Source organism: Pelobates fuscus, chromosome 12 (genome assembly GCF_036172605.1).
Source record: "Pelobates fuscus isolate aPelFus1 chromosome 12, aPelFus1.pri, whole genome shotgun sequence".
NCBI classification, from domain to species: Eukaryota; Metazoa; Chordata; class Amphibia; order Anura; family Pelobatidae; genus Pelobates; species Pelobates fuscus.
Genome location: NC_086328.1, coordinates 11,916,448 through 11,941,515, shown reverse-complemented (window position 1 = coordinate 11,941,515; position 25,068 = coordinate 11,916,448). Strand labels below are relative to the sequence as shown.

General features: G+C 43.1%; 1 protein-coding gene and 1 non-coding gene across 3 annotated transcripts; both read left to right on the top strand.

Moving 5' to 3' along the window:
• The first annotated feature begins 4,682 nt into the window (after positions 1–4,682).
• TRNAM-CAU (transfer RNA methionine (anticodon CAU)) lies at positions 4,683–4,755 on the top strand. Its single transcript has one exon. It is a non-coding gene; the product is annotated as a tRNA-Met (tRNA).
• A 274-nt stretch (positions 4,756–5,029) lies between these two features.
• FBXO31 (F-box protein 31) lies at positions 5,030–24,806 on the top strand. 2 transcript variants are annotated; one of them, XM_063438332.1, is made up of 10 exons: positions 5,030–5,443; positions 13,179–13,250; positions 14,039–14,125; positions 18,042–18,118; positions 19,970–20,137; positions 20,336–20,410; positions 20,784–20,893; positions 21,170–21,323; positions 22,401–22,765; positions 24,077–24,806. In XM_063438332.1, the coding sequence occupies exons 1-10, from the start codon at positions 5,161–5,163 to the stop codon at positions 24,297–24,299; spliced, it is 1,614 nt and encodes a 537-aa protein (XP_063294402.1). In that variant the 5' UTR covers positions 5,030–5,160; the 3' UTR covers positions 24,300–24,806. The 2 variants fall into 2 exon arrangements, with proteins under 2 accessions (XP_063294402.1, XP_063294403.1); XM_063438333.1 differs by lacking the exon at positions 14,039–14,125 and having other exon boundaries at positions 5,032–5,443.
• Positions 24,807–25,068: the final 262 nt, after the last annotated feature.

The window sequence follows — 25,068 nt, the reverse complement described above, 5'->3', positions numbered from 1 at the left end:
CATACAGACCCAAAACTCCCATACAATGCTACCTCAATACTGCCATACGGAACTGTCCCAAATATCTGTCACTTTTACTTAATAGTGTTGTTTTAATTCAAAAGCGCATGTTACTTGTAACTAAAAAACAAACGTCAAAGATGAATAAAAAGTTTATTTGAAAGATTGAAAAGGAACACTTATTTGTGGGTGCAGGAGTGACCAGATGGCTTCATTTTGTCAATCTCTTTTTATTGAGGTAAATGTATGATAATCATGTTATAAAAATTGTCAATAAACATTAGCGAGTAACAAGAAGAAGTCGTCCCCTATTCTACAATTGTAGTACTTAGAATAATAATGGAGAGCGGGGTTATGTAATAGTCACATGACGTGCCAAAAGTCTGGACGGCTAGAAAGGCTGTGACAGAGTGGTACAGTTCCATATCGATGTAAGTAATTAGCCGATTCTCACCAGTTACATATTCAGGCCCCAAATGTTTCCAGGGCATCTCTAAATAATGTGGCCCCCCGGGGTTCCTGCTTTCCAGCCACCTGGATACAGCCACAGTACCTTCCTAACCACATGTCCCAGGTATAGCATTTAGTAAAGTGGAAGTGGTTCAGGGGGGTCACCTCCCCATCTCCGCCGAGTTACCCTCCGTCAGTGCAGGGACTGACTTCACTCACTGGGTCGGTACCCAAGGCTGCTGTGTACTGTAATATGTTGGGCTGATGGGGTCTGTCTCATGCCTTGATTCCAACAGTAGCCAGAAGTTGGCACATGGTGAATCAAAACCCTCAGTCAAAAGCCTCCAGAGTTGTACTATGACATACAGTAAATTATGTCTGTTACGTGGCCTCCGCCATGTTGCCTGCTGTCATCAGTATGGAAGGAGCGTTAGTGTGTAGATTTAGTGCTGAAAGGCCACAGGAATCAACTTACATAAGAGCCAGTTAGATGAGATAACACTCTTTGACGGGATGGTGGATTGGGGGCATATGGGGGATGGGTTCAGGCAAGCAATGTAGATCCACAAGGGGCACAGCAGGCAGAAAGATTGGTCACTCTCTCACTCCTGGGCCCTCAGGTAGGCTGCAATGCTGCATCGCATTGAAGCTGTTGTATAAAACTTATGTTCCTTTTAGTTTTTTTGTAATAAAATGGCAACAATTTTTAGCCCCCTAACTACATCTCCGGTGCCCAAGATGGCTGCCCTCCTTCCTCTTAGCGCTGCAGTGGGAGGAAGGTTTAGTTGGATGAACAGTGATCTCTGTCTGGGAGTAGAGATCTGTGGCTTGGATGTCTGGGAGCCCTGCTGGAGAAGAGAATATTGCCAGTGGCCCCCAGGTAAGTTGACTTTAAGACTCCTGCAGTAGATAGTTTCTTCCAAGCGTCACTTAAAGTGATGGTGGCAGCGCAGTGTTTAAAGATAAACGCACAATCTAGTTTTCCATTCTAGGCCAGACTTTCAGAATGGATGGGTTAATCACTGGCATAGCCCATATCCTATTCCAATGTATCATTTCAATCAGTGCATTATAACCTGTGTATACAACATTTTCTGAAACTTTCAAACTGCTCCTATGTGCCCATCAGCACATCGAAATGGAATGGTGGATATGATAATCCCAGGTAAGTCTTGAAGACAGATTTAAAGCAACAACGTACGCCTATAAACAGTTTTCCCCACAATCACTATACAAGACATGGGATACAGGAGAGCCATATAACTCTGATTTATAGACTAAAAGCAATTCATTGCTATTGGGGCAGACTTGCAATCATAATGTGACCTCTTAACCCGAAGATATGAAAAAGGAACAGGATTTATTTATATTTATTTTACCAGGATGGATACATTGAGATTACTCTCGTTTTCAAGTATGTCCTGGGTGATACTTCAAGTATGTAAGGATAAACTTAATAACATCATATGTGAAACTTAAACCTCACTTTCTGGGAATCTCTGTGGTTTACTCACTTATTAGCGATTAGAAAATCACATTGCACAATTTAGGGCAAAATATCAGATATGGGAAAATTGAGTTTTTTCATTAAACAGGATTTAGGAGAATATAAATAATGACCAAATATACACTTATACGGATTAAAGGCACCTACATTCCTTAAATAGCAAAGTTTCCACAAATAAGAGCAATACGTGTTGCTTACTAAGCTCTGAACGCGGTTATTGTATTTAAATTGACGGGACGAACAATCTGAAGCTGATAATCTGTAGGAGGAACATATGCTAACATCTATATAATAAGAGCTGGATTGGATGTTACAAAAGGCAAAATTGTATTCAAATGTATCTGTTGTCCTGGAATTTGTTTATTTGAATTAAGACAATAGGATGTGCTGAAAAGGCTAACCCAGCTTCCAGGAGGATTGTAAGAAATGCACTATTTATTAAACAGATATTATAGATGTATTCCAAGTGTGTGAGTGTGTGTATGCATGTAGAAAGACACAGAAGAAGGGGTCACGAGAGACACAAATGAGGATCATTTCAGGAGGAGGAGGTGAGAGACACTCAAGGATGTAATTCAGGTGCCAAATACATACCCTCCAACATTGAGAGATTTGCACTCGGGATGTAGAATGGGCAGTCCGAAAGGTTCGTGCCAGTAATGCCACTTACTGGCAATGCTCAAAAGGCTAAGTGGAAGCGTGCCAGCTTGCCCTCCCAAGTACAGACCATGCATAGTGCCCGCACTAGTTACCTTGTCAGTCATGTTTTTAGCTGGACCACCCTGGCCTAAAGTTTGAAATTCACTTTAAATTCTCACTTTAGTAAATAATCCTGTGAGTCAGTGTGTCCCTCTCTGGTGTCTTCTTTCTCCCTACTACCATCTCGATTTAAATCCCGCAAGGTTCAATTCTTGCTCCGCTGTCACGACTGCCAGAATCAATGACCCTTTATCCTGCACATACCCAAACCGACACTGACATCCTCTCCAATGTTACCCACCGCCTGAATGAAGTTATTTATGCCTCCCCTGTATATGTGGCAATTCGGACGCACTTTATTCTGCCCGAACATGTATATTATTGTGTTTTGGCGCAGACAAACTGATATCATTCTGTAGCCATTTGGCTGGGTATATAAACCCCAGTCTTTCAATAGAACAGGGCCCAGTCATGGTTTTGTGACGCCTTGGTGTGTTCCTTAGTGATTGGTATGCTTGTTTTCCTGCCTTGGCTTTGTATTATATTTATTCCCTGCTTGACCTTACCTGTATCGGCCTGTTCTGCTTGCACACAGGTTCCTTGTTATTGCCATTGTATTCTAAAGACCAGTAACATGCTGCTATTCTATATTTCTCCTGCCCAGTTATCTGACTAGGTTCTGTGTGCTAGGGTTACTCGGTGTGCTTGACAACCCCTTTTGTTCTCGATTTACACACTGCTTCTCTTGATAACTCAGCCATGTTCTCAGTTTGGCTAGATTTCAGTGCCATCTATATACTGAGGGAACTCGGATATATGTCTCATTCTGTGATCTCTGTGACTGCAACACCATTTAAACCATGTTGGGAGGTCTCCCTGCACACATTCAAAGGCATGCAAACAGAGATATTTATATATATATATATATATACACACACACACACTCTCTCACTCACTCTCTCTCTCTCTCTCTCTCTCTCTGCATTTTGCTGGACTTTTTATTCTGCAATGACCAAGACTGTCATGGAGTAACACTTCCGGGTTCGGCACTCAGCGGTTTATTAAAGTAATAAATGGCAAAATGCGTCCCTGCTCTACATCTCCACCCTATAAGGTACCGTGACCAAGCATCAGCACCACAGCACCCAGGCCCGGACCATAATGGCTTCCCCGAGCTCTTCTGTTTAGAGTGTTGCCATGAGTTACCATGGTAATGTGCCAAACATTCAAGCTCGAAAGAGCAGATGCACTGGACACCAGGGAACGGTTACTAGAGGCTGCGGGAATGAAACGGCTCCTTTGTATTTTTTTTTATTGCATGTGTAACAATGTGCGTGTGTTTATGTTTAAATGTGTGTATATGTGTAACAATGTGTGCGTGTGTGTGACAGATACAAGATTATTAGACTACGCCAGTCATTTAGGAAGTCAATAAAAATTCACATGTTTAGGATATCTTCCTAGATGACTTTTCTCATTACAAGAGATCTCCCGTCCTTTCCAACTTCGCCAATGTTTCCATAGTCCATTCACTCTCTCTCCTTCTATTCTACATTCCTCCTCACCTCCTTCTGACACATTGTCCGCCCTACTACATTCTGGTTTTGTTTACTTTGTAAGCTTATCGGAGCAGGGCCTTCCGCCACTCTCTTATCTGTGAACATTATGTTATCAGTGAGGTACTTGTTGTTAAATAACCTTCTACATAATTGGAGAGCACTGCAGAAAATGTAGGCCCTATACAAATGCCAATAATAATAATTACAATAATTACAATGCAGACATGTATTACAGTGTGTGTGTGTATATGTGCATGAATGAAGGTGAGAGTGTTCTTAGGCGTGCATGAAGATTATTATTATTATTGGTATTTATGTAGCGACAACTTATTCCGCAGCGTTTTTTAACATCATTCTATTGATATACTTTTACATCTTCCTTGGTAAAAAAAATAAACAAACCCTCCTTGGCCTATCAGATCCTCTGTGTAGGTCTGTATAGAACAGAGAGCCCTCCCATTCCAAGTGCCTCGTTAGCGCAGTAGGTAGCGCGTCAGTCTCATAATCTGAAGGTCGTGAGTTCGATCCTCACACGGGGCAGAGATTTTTCTGACCGGGAGCTGGATTATTTAATTTCTCTCTAATTATTTTATATTATTAGTAAGGGGTATTATTACACCATATTATATGTATTTATTTACACATAATGTTTTTATTACCCCGCAGGGCTCACCATTATCTCCATACTGTAACCTAAGGGCACACTCACACTCCGGGGAGTGCCGGCTGTATCAGTGAGTGGGCCCCGAGCTGTCATTGTTTACCGGGCGGCGGCCTAGTGCAGCCCCGGGTTGTAGTGGGAAGGTCCCCCAGGGAAGGAGGCGGGTCCTCGGGCTGAGGCCTAGCTCAGGGTGGAGCCTCGTGCTGTAGTAGGCGGCTCCCCGGCTTTCCCCGCCTGTTGGTGGGCGGCTCCCCGGGCTGTCAGTGCCAGGTGCCCGGCCCGGGATGGCGGTGTGTGCCCGGCTGTGTGGGGTGGGCCAGTCCGGGGGCTGCCGGCGGAGGGGGCTGGAGGACGGGGAGGAGGACGAGGTGAGGATCGAGGCCGGGGCGGTGCCGGCTCAGAGTGGCCCCCGGGGGCCCCGCACGCTCCTCCAGCTCCCACCCGAGATCCTGGTGGAGATCTTCTCATCCCTGCCCGGCCCCGAGCTGCCCAGCCTGGCCCAGGTCTGCAGGAAGTTCCGCCAGATCCTGAACACGGACACCATCTGGAAAAGGCGCTGCAAGCAGGGTGAGGCCTCCTGCACCAAACCTGGGAACCTGCCCCAGGGAGGAGGGGGGTACTAGGAACCTGCCCCCCAGGGTGGAGGGGGGTACTGGGAACCTGCCCCCCCAGGGAGGAGGGGGGTACTGTGAACCTGCCCCCCAGGGAGGAGGGGGGTACTGGGAACCTGCCCCCCAGGGAGGAGGGGGGTACTGGGAACCTGCCCCCCAGGGAGGAGGGGGGTACTGGGAACCTGCCCCGAGGGGGGTACTAGGAACCTGCCCCCCAGGGTGGAGGGGGGTACTGGGAACCTGCCCCCCCAGGGAGGAGGGGGGTACTGTGAACCTGCCCCCCAGGGAGGAGGGGGGTACTGGGAACCTGCCCCCCAGGGAGGAGGGGGGATATCGGGAACCTGCCCCCAAGGAGGAGGGGGGATATCGGGAACCTGCCCCCAAGGAGGAGGGGGTATTGGGAACATGCCCCTGGGAGGAGTGGGGATACTGGCTCGTGTACCAGGAAGGGAGGATATTGGGCTCATGTACCAGGAAGGTGTGTACTGGGCTCCTGCCCCAGAAAGGGGTGGGGATACTGGCTCATGTACCAGCGAGGGGGGGATACTTGACCCCTGCCCCAGGGAAGGGAGATACTGGGCCCTTGCCCCAGGGAGAGAGGTGGGAGGCATACTGGGCTCCTGCCCCAGGAACAGGGAGTGGGTATGGGGCTCCTTACCCCCAGGAAAATGGAAGGGGTTACCGGACTCCTTACCCCCAGGAAAATGAAAGGGGTTACCGGACTCCTTAAGCCCCAGGAAAATGGAAGGGGTTATGGTGCTCCTTACCCCCAGGAAAATGGAAGGGGTTACGGGGCTCCTTACCCCCAGGAAAATGGAAGGGGTTACGGGGCTCCTTACCCCCAGGAAAATGGAAGGGGTTACGGGGCTCCTTACCCCCAGGAAAATGGAAGGGGTTACGGGGCTCCTTACCCCCAGGAAAATGGAAGGGGTTACGGGGCTCCTTACCCCCAGGAAAATGGAAGGGGTTACGGGGCTCCTTACCCCCCAGGAAAATGGAAGGGGTTACGGGGCTCCTTACCCCCAGGAAAATGGAAGGGGGCACCGGGCTTCTGACCCAGAAAAAGGGAGGTGGATTTGGGGTCCCTGTTTAGGAAAGGGGGTCGGAGTGAGATGCAAGGCTTCAATCCCAGTGCAGGATTATAGGGCTACTACATTAATAGGGCTACTGACCTCTGGGGCAGAACAGGCAGTGGTTAGTTAACACCAGGATATAAAGGGTGTGGCTACCAGGGGTCACTGTCACAGGGGTGATTGAATAGGGTGCTGATATGTGTGGGTATAGGAGATGACAGCCATTGGGTTACAAAAGACTGCTGCCAAGGGGTTGCTATACTTAATGTACTCTCCAGGGCCATAAGTACATTCATGACTGGCTACAGGGGGCATAACTAAAGGGTAGAAAGAAAAAAAAACAAGCGCGGTTACATTGTATCACAAACGTAGACCAGAAAAGCATTGCCAAGGGTCGATGCAGGTGTTCACAGCTTCAGGGCAGAAATGGCAATTAGCCAGTGATTGTTAACACGAGCCACAGCCAAAATGGCAGAAAGGTCATGGTTACCAGGCAATGGGTACAGTGTCTCTCCACAACATAATTAGCTGCCAAGGAGCCATTACAGTTAGTCACAGGCACCGGTGGTGGATACAAAAGGTCACAGCTGTGTTATAGGGTCTTCTAAACCCAGGCAGTGGTAATTAATGGCCAGTAACCTCAGATAGTGATAATCAGAACATCACAGACCCAAAGAGGGCAATAGCGGGTGTGCATCCAGTGAGTGGTACCCCAGGGGCATAATGCAACGAAGGGCATTATTTCTGGGAAATATTAGCATGAAAATATATTCTTCAGGCTTCTCACTAAACACAGAATTGTGGAGAATTGGCGAAAATAGACAAACTCAAAAACGGCTGCAGAATTTTTCTATATGGACATTTTGTTATTTTGTGCAGTTTTTTTGGAAATTGTGTGACGTTTCTGACCGTGCAGAAGGCTTGCCATCTAGCGAGCAGCGGGCTATTTACAATTCGTGGGCAAAAAAATCCTCGATGACACAATCTGTTTTTAAAAGATCCAATGCAGTTATTATATGTGACATTTAAAACCGATAAAGCTCAACTTGTACGGAACTGTATCTGGTAATTTGACTGTCTTATTGACTGCGGTGTGGGCGACAAGGTTATTTTTAATTTTTAACATCAGATTTGGCTTTTTAGCTGTCGTTAATAAATGACCAATGACCTGCTGGGTTATAATACTAGGGACAGCTGGTGTGTCAAGGTCTGTAGTGTAGTGATAGCGTGTTGTGTCCTTACCACATGTGCTGACAGTCGCAATCTCTCCTGTATATGTGCAGTGTGTGTGCCGATCTGGAAATACAAGGCCAGAGTTGTATATGCATTTTAGAATGACATGGATGTTATAGTATGAATCGTTACAGCTAGAACGTTAAGCGCAGCATTCATCTGCATATTTAATTTAACCCCTTAAGGACACATGACGGAAATATTCTGTCAGGATTCCCTTTTATTCCAGAAGTTGTCATTAAGGGGTTAAAAACAAAAAACAACTACAGTGGGTTGGATTTATTTACTTGTAAATTGAATTTTTGTATGTGTTTACTTGTGCAGAGCTCCGCCTTGTAGAGTTATTCACTAAGCTGTCCTGGGCTCGTCTCCCTTGTCCTCACTTCTGAAGAACTTGGCAGACATATCTACTTGATGGGAAAAAGTTATACATTATTTTAATTAAAGGGACACTCCAGGCACCCAGACCACTTCTGCCCATTGGAGTGGTCTGGGTGCAAACTCCCACTACCCTTAACCCTGCAAGTGTAATTATTGCAGTTTTTTATAAACATCAATAATTACCTTGCAGGGTTAAGTCCTCCCCTAGTGGCTGTCTACTAGACAGCCACTAGAGGGAACTTCCTGGTCCCTAGCACAGATTATCGCTGTGAGGACCTCCAGCGTCGCTCTATTCCCCATAGGGAAGCATTGAAATTCATTTTCAATGCTTTCCTATGGGGTGCGCCAATGCGCATGCGCGCCATTGCCGCGCATGCGCATTAGGTCTCCTTGGCCGGTGGGCGGGATCATTCTCGCCCACCGGCCGACGGAGGAAGAAGGTGGAGCGGCGGGGGAGGAGCAGGCAGCGACGTGGGACATGTCGCTGCCTGAGGTAAGTGACTGAAGGGGTTTTCACCCCTTCAGCAACTGGGGATTGGGGGGTGGGAGGGAGAGGGACCCTCCAGTGCCAGGAAAAGCACTGGAGTTTCCCTTTAAGCATAACACGTTGTTGTGCTGCAGGTCCATAGAAGTTGTGCATTTGTGAAATGCATTGATCAATTTTAAACCCCCAGATGCAGTTTAATTAGCTTTTAAAAGCAGCAAGATGCTATTCTGTTGAGTCTTAAGACTTTATATTATACCACACTGTCCCAAATTAAGCTCTATCATTATTTTGGCAACTCTTTTTTACCACGCATTGGTCCAAGGCCCGGTCTCTAGTTGTGGGGGGGGATGAGCAAAATCTTTCTAACTCTTGCATTAACCCCTTAAGGACACATGACATGTGTGACATGTTATGATTCCCTTTTATTCCAGAAGTTTGGTCCTTAAGGGGTTAAAGGGACACTCCAGACCGCTAAATCACTTTAGCTTGCCGAAGTGCTTTGTGTGAAGAGTGTGTTCACTTTTTTCATTTTACAAAAAGTGCAAATTTCAATAGAAATTGACACTTTTATAAATAAACCTTGTTACACCCCTAGCTGTCAGACAACTGATCCGGTTTCTTTCTGGTTTGTTAAAGGGACACTATAGTCACAAATCAACTTTAGCTTAATGAAGTAGTTTTTATATATAGATCATGCCCCTGCAATCTCACTGCCCAATTCTCTGCCATTTAGAAGTTAAAACACTTTGTTTATGCAGCCCTAGCCACACCTCCTTGCATGTGACTTACATAGCCTTCCTAAACACTTCCTGTGAAAAGTCATCTAATGGTTACACTTCCTGTATTGCAAATTATTTTTAATTTAGTATTTCTTATCCCCTTGCTCTGTTAATAGCTTGTTACTCCATGCAGGAGCCTCCTGCATGTGACTTAAAGTTCAATTTAGAGAGCAGGAAGTAAAAACCTTGTATAGTAAGTTACAGCTGATTAAAAATGAAACCATATTGTTTTCATGCAGGCTGTGTCAGTCACAGCTAGGGAAGGTGTGGCAAGGACTGCATAAACAGAAACCCAGTTATATAAAGAGTTTGTTTCCTGGCACTATATATAGTGGTCCATTAAGCATGTGTTTAAAGGAAAACTACAGCAATATTGGCCACGTGCTTTTACTAACTTAAATTAAAAACATATTTGTTTGTTTTTTTTGCTCGCACCAAAATAGCAGAATATGATTTTATTCCGTTATGTACCAAGTTCTTTTGGAGCAGACTTGTGATCGTTTTATAGCATTCCTCTAGATTAACACTGTATGTATTATCCTTTAATTCAATTCCTCTCCTTTTTACCAGATAATAATTATAATTTTTCCCGTTAAATATTCAAGCTTCTTTCGCCACTGATGAAAAGGAATTCTCTCAGAAGGATGCACCAGTTACGTTATCTTTCCCACCTTCTTCAGAGTCCCCGGGAGTAATTACAGAGGATTAAAACCAGATCGTAGGAAATGGCATGCAATAATTATAATATTTGTGTCAACTGCACATGAGAAGGGATAATTTTCTCCGCTCCTCGAGTAGATAGTGGGACTTATAATCAGCAGCCAGAGCCGTGATCTAAAAATAGTCAGAATGAGCAGGAGGTGGCTTGGCTGACAGTCTAGCTTTTGTTCTGGGATCTCCCCCCTCCCCACGTTAATATATTCCCCACCAATTATCCTTAGTACACTTTTTTTAAATTTAATTTGAAATGCATAAGAACTCTCTCTCTATTTTTTGTATCTGCTCTTCGGAAAGGAAGGATAAACTAACTGTATTTTAACATGCAAATGTAACCCTGTCGTTGCTAGGCACTGCCATTACTTTAGGTTAATTTTAATGAGCATCGTTTGATTGTGGGACAACGGCTCATTCTGCTGCAGGTTTTCCACCAATCCCTTTAATTGCATGTATTTGAAAACAGCAAAAATGTAATCTCTGTGCACTTAAAATAGTGACCACAGGCACGTCAATACCATCTAATGCAATTGTTAGGCTGTTAACCGTTTCAGTTCTGAGAACTCCCACAGCGTGGCCTCTTGCAGATAAACTGCGGCAGAAGGTTAATATCTGTTTTTATTGGCCTTCCCACTCTGTAATGGTCTGTGCTGCCTGCTCTTTAACTCCATTATAGCACACGGTTTAAGATTTTCATCTCATTAGTGGGTAGACGATTTGGTGGTGGTTGATGATGAGATGATGGTTAATGCTGGGATATTACAATGTTGCCAACTTCATCCCAAAGCACCCAGCACTCATCTTCCCTCTGTCAGTCCACTCCATTTATCTTCCGGCCACTGCGCTCTTCATTGTCGGGATTCTGTCATCATTTCAAGGAGATCAGGAGCTACTTTGATCTCTTCGGTCAGCACCAGTGTCAAATTATCATTTCTCATTCACAGTGCCAACAAAACTAATTGGTTCCCTTGTATTTCACTGCTTACCTGCTCTCGTTGCACCTTTCTGTCTCATCTCCAGTCTAAACGGACCGTACTGGCTCCTGACTTCCTGTTAGACTTCCTGTCCTGCTATTCTTTTCTACAGATCCCGTTTTCTACCTCTCAATAATAAACATACACTGACATAAACCCTATACATCCTCTTGCAGCTCTTCCCTTATCACTCTGAACTTTCAGACTCTGAGAACTGGCTCATTGTGTAGATTAAGATTACTCACTGCTCTTATGCTTAAAGGGACACTATACTTACCCGAACCAGTACAGTTTAATGTAGTGGCTCTGGTGTCCATAGCCTGTCCCTGCAGTGTTGTCACTGTAAACACTGCTTTTGCATAGTGTTTACATTGCTGCCTAGTAACCCCTCTAGTGACCGTCACTCAGATGACCACTAAAAGTGCTCCTAGTCCACTGCTGCAAAGTGTGTAGCACCTATATTCGCTGAACATTCCCCATAGAGATGCAGTGAATCCATACATCTCATGCTGATTGGGGACAGTGTGTTGCCACGCATGCACAATAGCCCCCCCAATGCTTTCCTGTTGGAACACATTCTATTGGCTGAGATCAAGATTAATGATCTCAGCCATGGAGGCAGGGCCAGCCACGGTGAGAAAAGGTAAGTAAACAATGGAGGCTCGTCCATAGGGACACCTGGGGAAGCGCCCCACCAGTTTTTTTTATTTGGGGGGAAATTTTTCAGTTGTTTAGAAACCCAAAAAGATTTTATTTTTATATTTTTCCTGGAAAAGTGAATAGAGAAGCTGGCACACAGCACATGCGCGCACTTTGGGTCAGTGAGTGTAAGGGATGTAGGTGAAGTTGTCAGGAGGGAGGATTTTTTTAAAAAGCAAAAAATAAAACTTATAAGCAGCGGATGGAGGCAGGAGGGAGCGTGGGAGGGGAGATCCACTCTGCCTGCAAGGGGAAGATTTTCACGTCTGTTGTTATCGTGGAGTGTGCGCTGACAACAGACATATTTTATGCACAGAGTTGACATTGGGAAGCCTGGAATACAGTTCTGCCACTGTAAGTAAAATCTATTTTATATCCACAGAAATTGGCCGGGGATATTCCTGATACTATAGTGTTCCTTTAATGTGCCTTACATCTTGGGGACTCACTAGCGCGTGCAGTGAGGGAGTTTGTCCCTCTTTTAATCTCCTACATTTCTCTTCCGTTTTAATTCTTGTGTGAGTCTGCACCACATCTATGCCAGTGTGTTATGTTTCACACATCCCTTTTCTTTATGCTTGCAGGCATGGTACACAAAATATGCCACCCCCTTAGCTCAGTGAATCAAGCGCTGCGGATTATTATTTTCTGATGTTCTGTACAAATAAAAGAAAACATTTCCAACACTGTTTTTAATTTCTGTTCAAACAATCCTGATGTAATCATTGCAGTTTCTCAAAAAAAACAGCAGTTTTTCACATTGCAGGACTAAGGGGGACAGGGACACTGCACCCAGACCACTTCAATGACATTAAGTGGTTGGGGTGCCTAGAGTGTCCCTTTTAAATGCATGCTCAGCGGCTGGCATCAGCATACGTTGCATGGTGAAGCCTGAAATAAAATAGATTTAAATCATAAAATGTTCATTTCTTTTAATAACTCGCTCTACAATTCCCTGTCTAGTGAACATGTTTGTATATTTCTGTAAATTTTACAATTTCACTGACAATAATTTCAGCACATTCGCGTAAGATTCTCTTGCTATTTATTTTCTATGAAATGTGTACACCCCTATTAAACAAAGTTTATTTTGAATGAGATCCCAGGAATGTTACAGATTTTTTCTGTTAGTGATTCTCCTTGTTAGTAAATGACTGACTAGAGATTATGTTGTAATTTGCTAGATTGTATTATTGGTGATCTATTTAAATCACGCCGAGTAAAGGCACTACAATAATCGATATATACATAAACCGCGGGATGCAATATATATGTCCTATATGTACATTAGATGCCTGTAAGTACACCTGCCGTTGTGTGAGTTTGCTAAACTGTAAATCTCTCCTTGCAGAGTACGGAGTCTGTGAAAATCTCCGCAAGTTGGAAGTCACTGGTGTGTCATGCAGAGATGTCTACGTCAAACGTGAGTAGGTTCACTTTGGGATCTGAAGAGAGTATTCTGACAATATATTGCGTGAACCTGCCATACTCAGGTAGGAGTCACAGACATTGACTGAGGGGCCTGTGATTGGTGTATGTTTAGTGACACAGCTGTGCTTTGCTATGTGAAAGCAGAGGGTCTGAGAACTATCTTCTCTTCCTTGCAAGCTTGCAACGTTTTACCACACAGTGCTCTTTATATCTGAGTGTTAACATCTGTCGAACTATGAACTACATCACCCATGATCCTCCATTTAGTAATATCTGCTTATGGATTGTGGGAGTTGTATTTCACTGATATACTAATTACAGATCCAAATATAGCCTACCCTGGTGGATACTTGTGATGGATCTGTCAGTACTGTGTTGGGTTATACATAGGGTTTACAACCAATACAAACCTGGCTTTCATTCCTGCTTATGTGGCAATATTTGCACACAGCACCACCCTTTCTACCTTTTAGCCACATCCCTTAATTCTTCTTTGATATTATTAGCCTTGTATTTGCATTACATCCTGTTGCATAGTATGTTTAAACTCCATTACCCTAGTTACATAAGAAGTATATGTTGCAGTGTTTTCCCACGGATCTGTCATGGGTTTCTCTGAACCCTTGCTGCCAATGGTAAGTTCACTGAAAATTGAATTGGTGACAATCTGGGTAAGAACCAACATGATCATGGTGTGTTATATTTTACCCCCATATCTGATCAGGGGACACGGGCAGCCTTGAAAATGAATGTGCTCCCTAACCTGTAATGTCTGTCCAGGTATAAACCCACGGGTGAAGTCGGGGCGGTTTATGAAAATCCTTCCCGACTACGAACATATGGAATACAGAGACGTGTACACCTGTTGTACGTATCCGAGTGACAGTTTTGTGTGCCATACAAGTGGAGGTTGCTGCATGAATAGATTGCCTTAACCTTTGCCCTCCTAGCACTTACTGGCTTCTCTGGTAGAGAAATTAACTAATGGACATGTATAACTAATAACCATTTTGCTGTGTTGTTTTCATGATCTCAGCTACAGTGGTTTGCTAGATGATATTTTTATCATGTGTAATAGAATTCACTATGTTGCTACTAAATGGATGAGCCCCTCTTCCCTAAACCCCCTCTCTCTTTCTCAAGGGACCAAGGCTGGTTTCTAGCTACCAAACCTATCTTAACCCTCCTAATTACCCAGACCAATCCACTGGTAAGACTACCCACTCATCTGGTTTACCATCTTCATGTATTCTCTCCATGAAGGAGGCTCCACAACAAAAATTGACTGTCATACCAAGTGCACCCACTATCTTTTCTATGTAGTTATGAGTACCCATGGGGTCGACCTTCAGCTCCAGTATGGAGCTCATGGCACGCGACAGGCTACCCGCCCATGGGACAAGGCACTGGACCTTACAATACTCACAATGTAATTGTAAAAGTATTGTCAGTCATCTCATTGCAACCATAAAAAATGTTGGACCCTCGCTAGTCGAATGCTGATGATACTGTTACCTTCTGTTATTGTATATTGACACTTCTGTTCGAAATCTTAAGTGAGCAAATTTATATGAAAATTAAAAATAAACAATTAAAAAAAATAAACACGACCCTAAATGAATGTTATCACTGCAAGGTATGATTCGCTAGGGTGTGTTTATAAAGAGCAATTTGTTGGCAAAAATCATAACGTGGTACAGTCACCATGGAAACCAATGGAATGTTCACCTTGATTGCTCCACTTTGAGCACATTGCCCCAAAATGTAAAATTAGACATAACATCCGTGTGCTACATCTAATGTACAGAGTCGGCTGCTTATGTAGGCTTGATACACTGTTATGGGGCTACACAGAAATAGCTAAGTATCTGGAGGTCTGTTGAGTAATATCTTGGCAATGGTGGATAACTGCCAATTTTAGCAATTTCAGCTCGTTTTCTAAAGCAAATATTTTGGTTGAAAATTTTCTGTTCCCTAGTGAATTCTCTGTCGTTCTCCGCTAAGCGGCTAAATTCTTTTTGTTTTATTTTTTGATTAACCTAGGTAGCTTTGCTCTGACATCTGGGCGATATTCGCTCTGCACAGTCTCTGTTCACTTATTCTGTTTGTTTCTGTCTGTGGCACATTGTGTGTTTTATCACTGTGCACTATTTATAGTAATGCCAACTCATAGCGGCCAGCTGTCCGCTGAGCCAATCCTTGCACTGCCAGTCATGACATCCATGCCTGAGACCATGTCCTTGTGTTGGCAATGCCCATTCCCGATGTGTGCACTTGCTAATCGGGTGTATCTCATTGGTTATTTAATAGTTCTCACCTTTATTAAGACTTTTGAACGTTTGGCCTGCACCGTATGATCTTTTGTTAGTTCTACAACATTACAACCCAACAGCAGATAAAACTATCATCTGCCCATTCCCTATTTAAAAACAGATACTTTATTATTGACTCTATTTCCCTGTCCAGAAAAGGACACAACTACGCTGTATGGCACACGGCTTTCCATATATTTTACAGATCCATCTACAGGAAATGTCTCCGGAAGGGAAACTATTCCATTCTGGCTTTTTATAAAGAAAAATATTCTCACCCTATAACCGTAGCGTTATGATGTTGCTGTAGGTGCAAAAATTCAATGCATTTTTTTTTTTCTTTTGACCTACGGTAAATAATTGCATTTTGTTCAATGCTATATTTTGGATAGTACGTGCATACATGATGGCACAGCTCCCTGCTAACTTCCAGAGTTTCTCCACTAACCTACCTTTTCATGCCATCAGAAGAGCAATGGTTTCTGGGGATTGTAGTTGAACTGTTACATTGAATAAGTAAAAAGCTTGGAGAAACCAAGTGTTTATCCATCCTCCCTGCCTCCATTATTCAGTAATTTACACCAGAATCAATATCTCTATGCTTTGACTTTTATATTTCAATCTGCTTTTTCCTGTCCATTTGGATCTGTTGTCTTCTCTTTAACCCTAACAATGCTTTGTAAGCCCTCTGCAGACACAATTCTTCAAGAAATAAGAATAAGTAAGAAAGGAACGTAATCTGGTCTGTTTAAACTAGGGGTGCTTGACTCCCCCCCCCCCCAAAAACAACTAGTAAACAAGTTATAAACCTACCTTGAATCCAGAGCCAGGTGAAGCTCTCTACACTGGCTTCACACTCCTTCCTTTCAAAGTCACGCCATCCCTTGGGAAATAGAATTAAATTAAAAACATGTACATGCTCTGAGCGAGGGAGGTGGGGGGAAAAGTTGGGGGATGGACAATATTGGGATGGTGTGTGCGAAGGGGAATATCTCTCTCTCTCTCTCTCTCTCTCTCTCTCTCTATATATATATATATATATATATATATATATATATATATATATATATATATAATGTTTTTTAAATAGAGCACTAAGTATTACAGGGAGGGTATAAAGAAGCTCTGATGACGTGTTCTGGGTGTGTAACTAGCCCCCGGTACAAAAGTCCATATTTCTCTGTATGTGCAGCTTTTAAGGCAGGATTAATGCCCATACAGATTCCCATCACCATGTCCACTTCTAAAAGCAGGTGTGGTCATGGTAGTTGAATGAACTATTTACATTTGAAAGCAATGTATTGCGATCAGTTGCTCAGGGCCTGGTCAATATAGTAAAGGAGTTTAAGCATGCGTGGGATAGGCATAAGGCTATCCTAACTATAAGATAAGGCCAGGGACTAATGAAAGTATTTAGAGAATTGGGCAGACTAGATGGGCCGAATGGTTCTTATCTGCCGGCACATTCTATGTTTCTATGTACTTTTTCCAAGCAGTGGGAACACACTGGCAATAACACTGGGATTAAATGTTGTGTCCTAGCCCACGGGTTAAAAAGCACCGATCCAAGCAAATCATAGGTTTCACTAGTACATTCTCATCTGTCAGTTCACGTAACTGAAAGGAAAGCCACCTTGACAGACAGAAGTAACTCAAATAAAGTACATCATAAGTTATGTTAAAGGAATGCTACAATCACCATAACCACATCAGCTCACTGTAGTGGGTATGGTACCAGTAGTGCCCTGGCATCCCCCTTATTGTAAGAAGTGGTTTACCTTCCTACCTGAGGTCCATTGGTGTCGCACCCGCCTCCACTGCTAATGCCGAAGAGACAGAAGTTTCTAAGCAGGGGATCTGTTAGGTCGTCTGAGCTGAGCCCTACAATGCTGGTCTTGGCCCATTTGGCTGAGAATGGGCACTCTTGGCACCATTGCCTCTACAGCGATTTGTAGTGGTTATGGTGCTTTATTTTACTCTAAGTGTACATATCTTCCTGAAACCAAAATATTAGCTGCGCGGGAGGAGTGGCCAGCAGGTCCATTCTGATCTACGAGGGGTATGCAGTCCAGATGTTTATCTTTTGCAAATATATTCTTTTACTATAAACACATTAAAATACATTAGGCCATAAAATGCTGGCACATTGATAGAAGTGATAAAAACCCTGGACTCTAAATCGCAGCATGGAGTTTAGAAGCGCCCTGTCACTGGGGGGCAATTCTTGTTTTGTTTTGTTTTTACAAGGGGAGAGCGTAAACAATCAAAAAATAATCTATATATTGCTATCCTGTAGGATATTGGGCAGCATTTAACTCTCATGCACACACCTCTTCTGGTTATGAAGAGGTTAGTCACTATAATTCCTAGTGTCCTGCAGTTTAGTGATGTCTCTGCACTCTGTGTGTGTGTGTGTGTGTGTTAAATGCCGAGACCGGCTCTAATACGATTCTGTGTGTTGTCCCCCACAGTACTGCATCAATACCGCCATATCCTGGGACTGTGGCAGCCTGATATCGGCCCGTATGGAGGACTCCTGAATGTGGTGGTAAGTGGTAATGCTGGCTTCAAATACTCCCCTTTCCTTATCTATTGACCAGGAGAATGAATATTCTGTGTCAGTCGTCCCGTATCGCTGTTAAATTGAGGACCAACATTTTCTCCAATTTGTACGCTGTAAATGTGACTTTGCAGCTGAATGACTGCAGTGAGCGGGTGATTACTCCCCCTTCACTGAGCTGAATGACAAGGCATTCCACTTTTTAGGACAAAATGTTAAAAAAAATAATTAAAAAAATTCCCACCTCCTGCTATTCGGTGTAAAACTTGCAATTCCATTAATTCTCCACAACTCCTTCTTTAGTGAATAAAGACCGCATCACGTGAATGTCAGCTGGATTGCTAGTGTAGACATTGCTGTACTTTAATTAGCGTAAGCGTGAGATGTTTATCCAGTTATTAGAAACCGAGACCTTTTGCAAGGAGACACTAGACCCCCCGACCCCCCCGGTCTGTGCTTCATATTCTGTCAGTCCTGATTCTCATTGGTCAACGCAAAATATCAGCCACTCAATCAAAAATATCACATCAGGTCAACCGTAAAACCAGCTATGGATTATTTCCCTAAACTTGACATTGTTGAAGAATTGACATCTGAATCACAAAATATCTGAACTAGGTAACTTCACCACTTCTCCACCCTGGGTCGCCATGAAACCATCCAGTTTACCTAATCCTTTTTCATGACAAGCTATTTAACAGTATATGATTATTTATGTATCTCTTTTTATATGTAGTTTGCCATTTTGACCCCCCCCCACCTTTTGGAGGGGGGGAGGGCGAATCGCATTTGAATCTCTATTCATTGTTGTATATGGCATTCATATGCATGAGGTGTAAAAATGCAAACTCATTAACTAGTCACAGCCAGGATCCCAAAGGAGCGGTTATTAGTTCGAGCATATGAACTCTACTTACAGCTGGGCATCACATTCCAGCCCTGCCTGTAGCATTGATATACTTCCTTAAAATCCAGGCAAACTTTCTTAAGGAGTTCAGTTGCAACCCCCCATCTCTGTGCTTGATTTGGATGAGTAACACTTTGCTACATGCGTCTTATCGCACTATAAGCACCTTACTCTGCAGCTGCAAATCAAGCGATGTCACCGCTACACACCGTGCCTCATGCTGTACTTGTCAGATAAGGCAGGGGAGTACGAGCTCAGCTCTCTGTATAGACAGCACTGCATGTTTCATTCCACTGGGACACATCATGCAGTGACAATGCAATCCATTCCTATTTGGTCGCAGTGGAACCTCGCTGACTCTCCCCTCTCGTAAGAAGACATTGTATTATTATTGCAGGAATAAATTGAGACATCCCAGCACTAAGCATTCTGCCATTTCAGCAATAGAATGTATGCTGAATCATCCTGGGGGTTTATTCCAATAATTGGAGATTGGAGAGAATTCACAAGAGAATCACAAATTGTACGCAAAAAAAAAAAGCAGAATGGGAAAATTTTAGTTTTTCTTTGGGGGGAGGGGAGTCAAAAATATGCAGTTTTTTGGGGTTTTTTTAGCGCAATTCCTGATTTGATTAAAGGAAAATCTCCCTAAGCATTTAGGTGTTTAGCAGGTTCATTAGTGGACTCATTAAGAATGATTCACGAGGGTATTTATTAAATCATGAATTATGGACTATTGAAAAGGGAACCGTACATTCTAAGTAAGATTAGCAGAGCTGGAAAAAAAAACCTCTTCATCACAGCTCGTTATCCACCCAGCCCACCAGTTATGAATTATCAGACTGATTTTGCTTATTTGAGTATAGCTTTATAGACCTTTCTGTTATTCTTCAGTCACTGGACAATAACAGGTGATGTGTTTTGTAACGCAGGTAGATGGATTGTTTATCATTGGATGGATGTACCTGACCCCACATGACCCCCATGTCGATGAACCAATGAGATTAAAGCCTGTCTTTAGGATCCATTTGATGGAGAGGAAGTCTGCAACAGTAGAATGCATGTATGGACATAAAGGACCTCACAATGGGCAGATCCAGGTAACATTCGTACAGATTTTTTTTTTTTTACAAATTATATCAAACCATGCTGCGTAATGGACATCTGTTAAACAGTGACATGGAGGATGTTGGTACTTTTTAAAATAAGTTGTTAACATCTTAGTTGAGTGTGTGCTCTGGTCTTTGACAGTTGGTGAAGCCAGGCTACCCAGTTGATAATTTGATGCTTCCTTACAGATTGTGAAAAAGGATGAATTCTGTACAAAGTGCCTGCAAACAGATTACCATCGGATGTCTGGAGGAAGACAAGAGGTAACCGCTATCGGTTTCTATCCAGAAAATCAAACCTGTGTTTTTCTGACCTAGGATCGAAGCAAAATTTCAAGAAGGGTACAATTTATCTTGCTTTGATTTTTGCTTTCATGTGGATATAAATAAACACTAATGAGCCCACTTTCACTCATGTTCTACCAAGATCCATCTTTGACACCCACCCTGTTCTCCACACCCAACAGAGGCCTTTGTGTTTTTAGGGTGTATATTTGGAGGTGATGCAGGGCCACCATGAGTAACTGTTCCTATGATCCCAAGAATGAATGAATGAATGAATGAATGAATGAATGAATGAATGAATGAATGGTCACAGCTAATTCATTAACACTGCATCCTGCTCCTGTTTTTGTAGGAATTTCGGACCTGGCTGAGAGAAGACTTGGGACGGACCCTGGAGGACATTTTCCATGAGCATATGCAGGAACTAATCCTGATGAAGTTTATCTACATCTGCCAATATGAGTAAGTGAAGGTAACCCTAACTACCTCTAATGCTACAGACTCCCTTTACACCCACCTACCTCCAAATCCAACCTATCCTCACCCTCTCCTCCCAGATGTTATTTAGAATGGAGATGTAATGCGTCTGGTCTTCTACATGTATCCACGATACTGTGTCACGGTTTAAAACTCTCCATTTCAATTTGCTCCAAATTGGCATTGAAAACCTCTGGATGTTTAAAGCTTTTTGAGGGTGCATACATTGGCAAAGAAAATGTTCATTTCTTTCCTTCACAGCAACTGCCTTACTTACCGCCGTATATATCACCCACTTAGTCAGCCTGATGATCTTTTGTGTCCAGGATTTTTTAAGGGGACGTACGGAAGCCATGGACTGGAGATAGTCATGCTGAGTTTCCACGGGACGTTGGCAAAGGTGACAAAAATAACGGTGAGTCCTGCGTGACTCAGGTCTTCCTTGGCCTGACGCCTGTGAGGATCAGGTTGTTATGTTTGTTTATTTTTCCATGACAAATTAGAATCTTATTATAGGAGTTTTGTAAGATGCATCAGAAGAAAAAAAATATATACTAATAACTGAATTAAAAACTAAAATAAAAAATTCAACATCGTTGATAACTTTTTCAAATTTGTACAATTTATATTTCAATACATATGAATTATCACGGTTATAACGCATTCAATCAGCTACCTTATAGGTTTTTATTTCGCTTTATGTGAAATGCAAGGGTGCGCTGGCACAGGCTGGCTTTTGATGGAAATTGCAAATGTCCCATGATTCCTTAGGAGTAGTTTGTGGAAAGATGATGCCTGAAGCCATGCGTATGGAAAGCGTACAGAGCATTTTAGCACCCCTCTCCACAGTATACAGTTAAACAGCTTCTTCTGGGGCACGGGAAAGAAGACCTCTTTATATTAGAAAAGGAAAGAAATGTAAACTTTGCAACCAACATTTTGACACCATAGATGTCTTTGTGAACAATTTGAAAGGGAACGTCACCTGTGAGCTGCTATACACTTGAGAGATCCACCTAATGTTAATCTTTTAAACTGCACTACGGGAGTTTATTTTTAGGTAATAAAACGTCTCTGGCACCAAATTATTTAGATCTCAAACTTCCCTCTTCCCCAGGGATACGAAATCTGCCAATATGGCACAGGAAATTGTCAGTATGGTAGGTCTAATGACACTTACTGGAGCGTGTGCTAAGCTTTAGCCTATTGTCATTTGTGCCTGGCCACTAATCAGAAGGGTTTATTCACTAAATTCCAAATTGTAATAAACTGAAAACCAGTCTGCAAAATTTAGGTTTAAATAGCCAAGCTGTGACTATGGGAGAGTTGGGATTTTTTTTTTAAATTTCAAATCAAATTCGTGTCTAAAATGTTGACATTCATTTTTTAATTTGCTATGGTTTTGATGTTAAGGTAAAGGTATGTGCACCTTATATCATGTCGAGGAGAAAAAAGTATGCTGTTAAGCAATTTTGCTTCCGTTTGCATCTAGGGAGATCCGAATGTCCCTGCCTGTCAGCAGACCCTGGAAATCGATCTGACGCGACCAGTTCAGCTCCCCGATGTTGAGCATCTGCGGAATTTTGATGAGATGTCCCGTCTCGTACTTGACGTACAGGCGCAGATACACAGAGAGCAGCGGCTGACTGGCAGTGATGAGGAAGATGGCAGGGAGGTAGCTGCTGTCCGTGGAGAGCCTGGTCGGCCGCTCTTACCTGTCAAGAGGCCCGAAGACAAAGATGCAAACAAAGTGGGTGCAGAGGAGAATGATGAACAGGAGGCCCCAGCCCACTCCTTTGTCCTTCCTGATGGGGTGACGGCAAGAAGTGAAGAGTACCCCCGTAGCTGTAAGATGTGGTAAGCAGTGCTCCCCACCAGCACTTATTTATAAAATCTAGTCCTCTTCTTTCTCTTTATCTCTCCTGCTGTTTATCTCTGCTTTTTTATTGTAATTTTTTTTAATAAATTCATAGCACACAGGTGGCAGGTCTGTTTAAGTGCTGCAGAAATCCATAAATGGTCAGAAATCCTTGGGTATTTTCTTTCCATTTGCAGTGGCTGAGCTATGTTACCCGGTCCTTCCGGCAGGGCCGTCTTTAATATTGAATGGACCCTGGGCAACCATTTGCTTGGGGCCCCTGGACCCTGCTCCCTGACAGACATACTGACACACACGCAGACACATAAACTGACAGACATACTGACACACATATACAGAGACATACACTGACAGACAGACATACTGACACACACACGCAGACACATATACTTATACTTATACACATACACTGTCAGACATACTGACACATAGAAACACTGACATACACGGACAGACATACTGACCGATATACTGACACAAGCACAGACACATACACTGACAGACATACTGACATAAACCTACACTGACAGACATACTGACACAGACACATACATAGACAGACATACTGACATAAATTTACACTTTTAAACCCACCCTCTATTTTCCTACCTTGGTTCCCCAGTGGTTCCCCAGTGTCCAGACTGAAGGGTGAGGCTGTTGGGATCGTCTCCTTCGTCTCCCGCGCGGCTCCTCTCCTTAGTGGGAGGAAGTGACTCGCAGCCGTCCCTTCCTCCCAGCGCTGCCGAAAAGCAAAGGGCGCTGTTAAAGGGGCTACAGTGTGTGACCGGGCCCCTGCTTACAATACCTGCCTCCTTAATGTGCAGGCTGGCAGCCCCATGGAGGAAAAAATTGTTGAGGACAGCGGGGACCATGGGGCAGCTGCTTTGGGCCCCCCAAGTGTAACTGGGCCCTGGGCAGCTGCCCCGTTTGCCCCACTATAAAGAGGGCCCTGCTGGATAACTCATTCTATCTATTTGTTTTACATCGTTTTTTGTCTGACGGTAGTTATACCATGTAATTTCCCTGCATGTGGCCCATGACCACCCAATCACAGGGAGTCACGGGAAACTCGGGACAAAATGTGTCACGGATGGCTTGTAAAAGCAGTGGAGGTAAGTCTGTTTTTACACCTACCTTTTCTGCACACTTCTACAAAAGAAAATCTGTCATAAATGCAAATTGAGTTTTCAGTACTTCTAAATAGGAGGGCAAATTAAAATAAAATAAGATTATTTTGTATCACATTTGCAAATGCCTTTCTTTTTTTTCCCCCCCATCCCATTTTAAAGCTTTTATGGCACAGGGCTCATCGCTGGCCACGGATTCAGTAGTCCAGAACGGACGCCAGGCCTGTTTATTCTCTTTGATGAGGACCGATTTGGATTTATATGGCTAGAGCTGAAATCTTTTAGCCTGTACAGTCGAATGAGGGATAAATTCCAGAGAGCAGATGCCCCATCTCAAGAAGCTTTTGACGAAATGCTCCAGAATATGCAGTCATGGACAACATGAAGGTGCCGACAGGAACACAAAACACAGGGCAAAGAGAGAAAAAAATCACTTTTTGTGATCAAAGAAACGATATTCCAACCTTGGTACCTCGAAAAATCAATGCATGCACTTTCCACGCAGTCATTTTTAACCCTTTCTATGCCAGAGGGGCCTGCAGAGCAACAAGAGTTAAACTGCTTTTACCAATGTTGCTTAAATAACTTTAACATGTGTATATAGCAAGCCTCACACTGTAATAATGTATAAATCTATAAATATAATTGTATGGCTTCCTAATGATCCCAAGGCTGTGAGTGACAGGTCCTATTTTTGTAAACTTCCTTAGTAAATAGGAAAACTGCTGCTAACCTTCGGCATATTTTCGATACTGAAATCGGGATGGATCATTACAGCATCTCAATGACCTTGTGGGGGCCGGCAACATTGTGTCTGTTAGATATTGTGTGATTCTATATTGGTTCCAGAAGCGAAAACAGAATTATGTAGGTTGTGATCATTATTTCTTTTTTATTTTTTTAATAACCTGAAGTAAAGGGGGTTGATTTACTAAACAGTGTGACATCTGACTTGCACAAATTACCATTAAAAAGCCAAGTAAAAAAAGGGTTGTGCACTAAAGCGTAACATTTTGGAATTACAAAATAAAATTTAAAAAAATATATATTATTTATTTTATTTATTTATTTTTTTTATTCCAAAATGTTACGCTTTAGTGCACAACTTGGTGCTGAGTTTTGCAAAGACCCTTCCCAAGTGGGCCTCATATTAT

What these genes read in the sequence shown, in the direction of transcription:
- FBXO31 (XM_063438332.1), top strand. Translation starts at nt 5,161, where the DNA reads ATGGCGGTGTGTGCCCGGCTGTGTGGGGTGGGCCAGTCCGGGGGCTGC. An exon ending in CAGAGATGTCTACGTCAAAC is followed by an intron (nt 13,251 to 14,038) that starts GTGAGTAGGTTC and finishes ATGTCTGTCCAG; the next exon opens with GTATAAACCCACGGGTGAAG. An exon ending in CTCACAATGGGCAGATCCAG is followed by an intron (nt 20,138 to 20,335) that starts GTAACATTCGTA and finishes GCTTCCTTACAG; the next exon opens with ATTGTGAAAAAGGATGAATT.